Source organism: Vigna angularis, chromosome 11 (genome assembly GCF_016808095.1).
Source record: "Vigna angularis cultivar LongXiaoDou No.4 chromosome 11, ASM1680809v1, whole genome shotgun sequence".
NCBI lineage: Eukaryota > Viridiplantae > Streptophyta > Magnoliopsida > Fabales > Fabaceae > Vigna > Vigna angularis.
The window spans coordinates 15,482,347-15,491,846 of NC_068980.1; the positions used below are offsets into that span (position 1 = coordinate 15,482,347).

The 9,500-nt window shown below is 30.4% G+C and overlaps 1 protein-coding gene across 1 annotated transcript; it reads right to left on the reverse strand.

The window, feature by feature from the left end:
- Positions 1-1,223: 1,223 nt before the first annotated feature.
- Positions 1,224-6,106, reverse strand: LOC108332440 (sodium/calcium exchanger NCL). Its single transcript, XM_017567705.2, has 9 exons — positions 5,509-6,106; positions 5,103-5,300; positions 4,746-4,930; positions 4,396-4,541; positions 4,032-4,293; positions 3,445-3,593; positions 2,834-3,086; positions 2,432-2,713; positions 1,224-1,649 (listed from the first exon to the last, which is right to left on the reverse strand). The coding sequence occupies exons 1-9, from the start codon at positions 5,891-5,893 to the stop codon at positions 1,401-1,403; spliced, it is 2,109 nt and encodes a 702-aa protein (XP_017423194.1). The 5' UTR covers positions 5,894-6,106; the 3' UTR covers positions 1,224-1,400.
- Between the last annotated feature and the right edge of the window lie 3,394 nt (positions 6,107-9,500).

Consider the following 9,500-nt stretch of genomic DNA (forward strand, 5'->3'; position numbering starts at 1 on the left):
AATTTTCGTTGATGAATATAGTATTTTTAGTGTTATTTAAGAAACGTTTTATAGATATTTTCATTGGATTTGACAAAAAATTTAATGCCCATTTTACTAATAAATCTATTGATAAATTTAAAAAAAAATAGTGATAGATGTTATATATAAGCAGAATTTGCCGATGAATTTTAATGATCAAAATCCATAACAAATGACAACAACTTTGATACCTAGGTGACGAATTATTAAAACATTCAATTATTAATAGATTTAATGACAAATCCATATTAATTGAAATACATATCATTAATAAAAAAAATACTAAAATATGTTTATTAAGAATTTTTTAACTTTTGCAAAACTTTTTCTTGATTAATGTAACCAATATTATTTTGAATTGATCTTGAATAAAATTACTTAGGTTGCCATTGAACAAGAATATTTTTATGGTCTTGATGATTGAGGGGTTTTGCTAACTTTTTTGTAATCAATGTTGACTAAAAAAATTTTCGAATTGACATTGGTAAAAATATAATTCTAATTAATGTTGACTTAATGTTTTTTTTACATAACATTAATATAAAAATAAAAAACTATTGAAAAAAAAAACCATTTTTGTAGATAAAAAATCATTTCAAATATCGATAAAAAAAATAATCACAACAAACATCTAACATCTATTAAAGAAAAGGTTGATTCGCACCTAAATAGATAGTCTCCTTAACATTGATTGAAAAAACTCAAACTAATATCAAACAAGAAATAACAATTATTTAAAAAAACAATATTCTAACAACTTAAATCATATAATAACTTTTTTATTAATATCAATAAAAATAATAAGTAGACGTAAAAAAATCATCTCGACAATTTCTCTCTCTTAATCAACTCGATAATATCCAAAACCTTTTCTAATTTTAAGCTATTTAATTATTTAATAAATTCTTAGAATTGCAATTTCTTTTTAAATTCCTTATCCACACCACACATCTTATTATAAAGAATTTCAAATTCTCTAAAAAAAACTAAATTACTCTCTTAAAATTCTTTATCCAAATACATGTACTAATATAATTATCATAGCTAAATGATTGATTAATAAGAGATAATTAAAGAACATATTAAAAGTTACTATAATATTTTTATGAAATTTAAAATATGAATAGCATTCCTTACTATATATGTTGAAATCTTAAACGTTACAAAGTGAACTATAGGAAACTTCTTAGCAATTTAAGAAATACTAACAACTGAGTTTAAGTTTTATTCATTTTCATAGTACTAAGATAAAAATTGACTCTATTTATATATTCTAAATTAATATTATCTCTCTTTTGGATAAATATCTAACAATCAGGAATGCCACACAATGTTCAACATTATCCATTTGCATCCACATGTTTTCTCCGAAAGAATCACTAAACATAATTGAGAACATCTTTGAGAAGAAAGACCAAAAGCAATGCTATGAGGTACATGAAGTATGCAGCGAAGGATGTCCAAAGAGGAAAAGTGGGGCGAAAAGTAGCAGCGAGGCCCATTACTGCACAAACTATTGCCACAACCAGTACATCAGCTGAGAATTGCCAAGTGATCTCACGAATGTATATCAGAATAGAGATCACCACAAAGCCCAAAATGTTGTTCATGAACACTGCACCATAAATCTGCATGCATTCACCCAAAATCTTCACATAACATATATATATAATCTACAACAACCTATATATTTTGAGAATAACTGTGCCGCCATGCTTGTATCCATGTGTTAGATTGATGAAAATTTTGGAAAGTCCTACATCACTTAATATCAGTGGAGGAACTTTGAAGTAGGAGGCATTGGCCCCACAATTTTTTTTTTCTATATATAAAAATTAATATACAAATAAAATTATTTCTTTTAAATTTTAGTATATTTATGTCTTTGACACTTCCATAACTTTTGCACATTTATCTTGACACTTCCAAAATATTTTTTTTTAAATTTGTTCATGTCTACGATAAGCAATGGAGCGGGTGATAAGCAATGGGGCAGGAGCTATATAATGAACTTAATGTTCATGATATTTAAATACCTAAGTAAAAAACATTTTAAGTTTGTATTTGATTTTTTTTTATATTTTTGTAGTAGAATGTTGTAAAATTAGATTAAATTTTTGCTTTAGAGAATGTGAATGTACTTAGTATTAAAGGATATAAGAGAGTTGTCTATATATTATAAAATTTTTCACATAGTATTATTTTCTGATTGTCATTAGACATGTGGTTTTTATCTGGTTTTAGAGTTTTCACATATTATTGTGTTGATTGTGTTTAGGGTATTTCTCGGGATAAAAGACAGTGATGATCTTCATTATCTTTTTTCCATGATTATCAACATGTATTGTATTTATGCACCATATATTAGCATGGAAAGAAGTGAAAGTAGCACAAGAAGATGAAAAGTAACCTCGTATATTGTCTGAGAAGTATTGCTGCTCTTCTTATGGCTAGCTTCTTTGATTGCTGAGGTTGCTTCTCTAAAATTTGTAGCCAGGGGGACTAAAATGAATGAGATGAAAAACGATGAAATTCCTGCTTCTTCAGAGAATTGTTGAACACTAGCTATTAAAGGTTCTGCAAGAAGAGCCAGCATAGTAACCCCCAACACCACATATCCAATAGCCGTCAACCATGCAGAAGCGCCATTGGTTGGATTCTCTTCCATTACCTTTTCAACATCTTCCCAGGTCTAATACACAATCATTAAAGAGATCAAGTGTAAATGTATGTTCTTGATCAAGTGTTTGGCCTAAAAGAAAGAAGAAAAATTGAAAGTGGTAAATTTTTTAGTAACGGAAGAATGGAATACTTGATGATTTCCCTGAGATGAAGATTTTGATTTAGCAGCTTGGCTGGAATTTGAGTTCATCCATTTTGCAAAACCTTCAATAAACTCGGTCTCACTAATTTCATCATCTCGGTTGACATCAAGATCTTGAGCAAGTTTTGCAACTGCCTCCTCAGCATCTACAAACTTGTTAAAGTGGATGTCCTTTACTACTCTTTCCAGTTCAGATCTTGAAATGTGGTTATCCCTGTTGACATCAATTTCCTCAAACAGCCTGTTGCATCAGTGTCCACAGAACAAGCAAAAATAGTTAAAATAACATATAGTATTTTGTTGTGGCATTAGTACACAACTAAATCTCATTAGCTTTCGATTTGAACATTTAATATCTGTGATTATGATATTTGATATTGTCGCATAGCTGAAGTCTGTAAACATATAATTAATTTAGTTCTACTACTAAATTGCAGTTTGCCTACCATACTGAAGTAAATTTCTTCGTAAATGATTGGTGTAATTCTACTTAAAGATGATTAGTACAATTTTCTTAGCTGCATCAATCATTTAAGATCGAGTTGTTAAGTTTCACAACCAACTCTAGTAAATATGGCAAATAAGATCAACATGTGGACCTTCTGATTGCAGTTTTGTCAGGTGTACCATCATCATTCTGCAGCCTGCCAACCATATCATTCTGAGCATGCTTTAAGACTTCAGATATAAGATGTTCCTTCAATTCACGTTCCTTTCTCACGTGTTCAATCCATGGCTTGATAAAAGTCTGTTCATAAAACAACAAAATGAATATGCTTAGTTAGCAGGGTGAACATTACTTGGGATGATAAGAAAAAAAGAAAATCCCATTGCAATTATTATTGACTAAAGTCTAACATTTAATGTTAAAAAATTGACTTTAAACCTAACTCAATCCTATAAAAACCAGTTTGTAAGATGAGGTTTTCACTTACTTATATATTACGAAATTGTCTTATCTCTAATCAATATAGGATTTCCAAGATGTTATTTGCACAATAAATTTCTCAGCTAAGAGAGAAAGAAATAGATAAATATGATTTGACAACTAAGATGAAATAAGAGAGAGATGGAAGCAGAAAATTCTGTTGTATGAATAACACTTGTTTAATAAATATCAATAGATTTTACTAGAAAACTGTCATTTATGGCAATCAAGTCATATCTAGCATTAGACTATATATACCTGATACATTTTGTTCAAAGATTGTTTTGGAAGGTATTGTCTATCCAAGGCATGCTTTGTTTGGTTAATGTATTCTGTTAAACCAGTGACAAACTCTTCCTTGGTTATAATTTGGTCACCATTTCTGTCAAAAACTTTTAACAAGTCTGCTATCTGTTCTTCTTTGATATTTGTGTCAGTCAATTTGTTCCCAAAGAACAGTTCTTTAACTTCAGAAGCTAACAAGTCCTTGCCCCCGTGCTGGCTAATTTCATGATACAACCTGCTTGGCAAGTACCATCGGTAATGTACACAATGATTGTTCAGAAAACTAAGGAAGTAACTGTTTAATCTGTTGACAAATGTTTCATGAAGTCTCACTCACCCACTTATTGCAGACACATTGGGAGTTCCATCATCAGCCAGAATCTTTTGCAGAGTTTGTTTCTCAACACGTTGAAAAATTCTTAATATTAAGTCATCATGCTTAATATACTCCAGTCTAGTTTTCTCAATCTGAGGTTTAAAGACCTGAAAATTCATTGGTGAAAATAAGAATGCAATTTGGCATTGGAAAAAAACTAAACCAGAGAAACCTAAATTACTGAGTAATTGATGGTGGTTTGTTCACCCTTTCTTCCAATTCCAAATTGTGTGTAAATTGGTAATACAGTACAATGTTATTTTAAGGATCAACTGGGTTACTCAATAGGAAGTGTTGGATGAATGCAAAACCTGGTAAATGAAGTATGAGATAAGAAATGTAACAGCTACTATAAGAGCAACCATCAAGGTCACATTGCTTGCTGCAGAAGAGAAGTGGAACAAATGGGGAATCTGCATTATGACAAGTGGTATAACTGAGAAAACCATGATTATTGCCATCTGTCTAGTATCTACATCCATAGTGATACCATAACCTATATATTCATCAAAAGGAGACAGTAAATGACGGGGATGAGCTTCAAATTACACATCATATCAATCAAATACAAAGGAGTTACTAATGAAAAAACATGAAACTTCAAAACGCAAGTATCAACTGAAAAGAAGTGCAAGGGCTCAAATACAGATAATGAATCAAAAACAGACCAGTTAGTGATTTTGTTATTCCTCTCCTTGATGAATGTGAGCCATCAAAGTTAGAATCATTTATCAACTTTTGTTTGCCAATGATAACACATGTTCCCCACACTACTGTTAGAAGTAAGATGGATGATCCCGCCAACAAACCAACACCAGTGGAAGCATACTCTTGTGCAATCTCCTTGTCACTGGAAAGTCCTGTAACTGAAAAATAACAAGCGACACCACAAAAATACTTAGCATAATATTAACTTTCTAGTGCTATCTACGAAGATACTAATGGAACAGAGATAACTAAACATCTTAGCAATTTCATTAAATATGAGTGAAGTCTTCTGATGGGTCTATAAGGCTTCAAAAGAAGAACAAAAGAATTGAAATTGTGAGAATAAAAATCAGAGTAGAAGCATACCAACAAGAATTAAGGACTCTGGAACTGCCCCAAGAATATCAAAGGCACTAGCACCAAAAACACCAGGGCCAAGAATCTTGAAGATTTGCTCACCTCCAGCAGCCAAATACGACTCTCCATGGAACAACAAGTACTCATAAACTAAAATGAGGAAAAGATGGCCAAGAATGTTACTGGAACAAGGCAAGAACCCGTACATTTGCTTACAGTAATGCTCATCAGAAGAAGATTGAACCTTTTGGTCCACGAGTTGCAGATAAGACTCGTGGGGTTGAACAGCATCAACCCCATCAGAAAAACTAGGGCGAAGAGAACGGCAATCGACATTAAATGCCACTAAAAAAGCAAACAAAGTGAAGCATCCAACTTTCAACATGGTTCTCATTTCATTTTACATGTGCTGAACTGAACTACAGATCTTCTAGTTATGGAATGCCTCAAGAGAGGTTTGTGCCTTGTGTCTGCATCGTGGTCACTTTCTCTGCACAATCGTTCAAGCACCACGAGGATTATTTTTAATTCCAAAAACGAAGACCATTGAAATTAGCAATGAAGAAAATGTTTGTTTTTGCATGGTTCTTCATTGTTTAATAATCGATATCAAACTTGACTTTATCCCAAGATGCTACAATATGTAGAGAACATATGCTTGTCTGGTGTGTCAATTAGAATTTGTATTATCTTTTAGCATACATCATCTCCATCGCACGATGAGGATAGCAATACCTGGGACATTTTTGTGGATGTTCTGTACTGTAATTTGATTAATATTATTTTGAACAGTAATATTTTGAGATAATACAGGAAGAGAAAATTTCAAAACAGTATAAAATGTAAATCTATTTATATTGTTCTATATAATAAGTCGGTGTTTGTGTATAAAACTATTTCTAATTCATTTAAAATGTATTACTGTTATTATTAAAAACGTGTATTGTCTTCTATAATAAGTTTTTAATTTTCTTTTTAAGTGAAACGAAATTATTATGATAATAATGTATTATGTGCATGAGGTTACTCTTATAAGAGAGTAGCAATTTTTTTACCACTGTATTTTTTGTAATATATGAAAAAGGAAAAAAACATAAACCCATGGGATGTTTATATAACTTATTCTACGCAAAATCCAAAATAAAGTGAACAGGAATATTAACTGCTATAGTTAAACAAAATGCACATAATGGATGTAATAAGGAATGATATTTAATTATAAATATTATTTTTCATTAATAAAGAAAGAATCAAATAATACAAATAAAGTGCAAATAAAATAGAAAAACGTGTTATTTAAGTGGTTAAAATAAAATTTAGAATTAAATATTACATTTAGATGAAAAATTAAATTTGTTTCTATCTCAATTTTGATACTATCTTCAAATTTTAACATAAATAAATTTAGTAATTTTAATTCAATTATGTAAATATTTATAATAGTTTAATGATATTTTAGACATTTGAGTTGTTTATATCATGTAACACTAGTTTTAAATATTTTTTAATACATACTATTAAATTAAAATAATTTAATTTGTTCATTTTTAAAATTTGAAGACTAAATACATCAAAACTAATATTAAAATTAATTTTAAATTTATGTCAAAATTTAAAATCTAAAAACATTTAACCTAAAAAGATAGAATTATATTGGATGAATTGTTTGCTGTTGTACAAACCTACACATTTAACTAAGTAATAAATAACTAAATTATATATATGGGTTTGCTAATTTCTATACTATTAAATTTTAGTTGATAAAAAAATTTCTATTCATAAAAAGAGATATATTTTAAACATATGAATATTTTAATAGTTTTTATTTTTAATTTAAAATAAAAAATAAGAAAATCAGAAATTATTCAAATATTTTTAATCTTAAAACTTAGAATGTATAATATATGAGAGTATTTTTGTCAACTAAAATTTAGTACATTTTAAGAAGTTACATAAGTTAGCAAACCCTCTCTCTCTCCATCTCTCCTTCTCTCTCTCTCTCTCCCTCCCTCCCTCTCTCCCTCCCTCCCTCTCTCTCTCCCTCCCTCTCTCTCCCTCTCTCTCTCTCTCTCCCTCTCTCTCTCTCCCCCTCTCTCTCTCCCTCTCTCTCTCTCCCTCTCTCTCTCCCTCTCTCTCTCTCCCTCTCTCTCTCTCCCTCTCTCTCTCTCCCTCTCTCTCTCTCTCTCTCTCTCTCTCTCTCTCTCTCTCTCTCTCTCTCTCTCTCTCTCTCTCTCTCTCTCTCTCTCTCTCTCTCTCTCTCTCTCTCTCTCTCTCTCTCTCTCTCTCTCTCTCTCTCTCTCTCTCTCTCTCTCTCTCTCTCTCTCTCTCTCTCTCTCTCTCTCTCTCTCTCTCTCTCCCTCTCTTAGTAAACTCATAATTGATTCTTAGGGAAGGAGAAACACTTTGGCATAAGAAGACAGTAAGGTCGTCAACTATTGAACAAACAACATTGACACCAGTTCCAATGAATCCACCAACATTTCCTTCGGTGAGATGAGCGACAATGTTGAAGTCCAAAACATTCTTGCACATTAACACCACTATTCCTTTTATCTTGTTCTGACGAACCCTCCTTGGTTAAGGATTCCTGAAACCCTTGGAACCTGAAACATCTTTTCCAAACCTACTAATAACACTATTTTTATTTTCCAAAATGAGAAAGGAAAATAAAAACAACAACTCGCCCGATACTTCATATTAACACTACTTGACAACCTAGCCAAAGTCTCGGCCAATGTTTGATATAGTTCATTCAAGATTTGAAAAAAGTCAAGCCAAGATCTGAAACAGCCTAAACGACAGCCTGTTTCAACCCTTTTCAGCTTAGAGTTAGCTTAACAACCCGTCATCAACCTATTTTCACGTAGAAAAGCAAGCTTAGTCAAGTTGTATCATACCTTGGTCGAGTTATATCAGACATTGGTTCAGTTGTATCATACATTGGGTGGATCATCAGTTAATATGAAGTGTTGCACGAGTTTAAGTATTTTCTATAAGTCGAGTTGGTCTGACTGACAACTGACAACTTGCCATTGAAATTGAAACTTTAATGTAATATAATCGATTACATCCCATTGAATTTATTTATAGGCTAATAACTTTTAATTTCAACACAATCAAAAATAAAAATCGTGCAAAAATGTGTACGAGTACACGATTTTTCCAATTAAAATCATGTGAGGATGTACTATTTGCTTATTTTTTTAATTACTACGTCAAATTTCATCTAATTTTCCGGTAAGAAAAACAAATTGACTTAATAAATATCCTTAATTATAATATAACTAGAAAAAAAAATGTCTTGAATTAACGAAAAATACACTAAGAAATACAAATATATTGTTTAATAATATTGTATAATATTCAAAACAAAATTTTACTTTATCATTTTCTTAAAATAAAATTATTTAGTATCTACTATTTTAGTGTTATTATTTTTTTTTAAAACCCTCTACTTTATATCCATTTTGCATATAAAAAGTATATTTATTTCTGATTTGACTCAAATAAATGATAAAGTATGATATCTTTATTCTATATATCTTTTGTATTTCCTTCCCACTCTTTACTTTATTCCTATCTTAAGGAAAAGTATTATTCTATTCTAATAATTTCTGAAGAAATCGATATCCGCTGCTTTATAGAAGAATCAAATTAGAAGTTTCGCACTTATCAGTTTCACGTGGACAACTGTCAGGTATGCTCAATATAATATTACCGGAGCTTTTCTTGTTCACTTACAAAATATGTTTTATATTATTAAAAATGTTGTATTCTTAACAAGAAAACATTTTTTGTATTGGTTTTGAATTTTTTTAGTTCTAGAACTACGTGTAAAGTAATCTTTATTTGTAAACTAATCTTTATAAAATTATACATTTTCTTGGTTAGTTCTAGAACTACGTGTAAAGTAATCTTTATTTTGTAAAAACGCTGTAAAAAACTAATTTTCTACTTCGACAAACTCAAAATTTGTGTGAGTGTCTACGTTTAATAGCTAT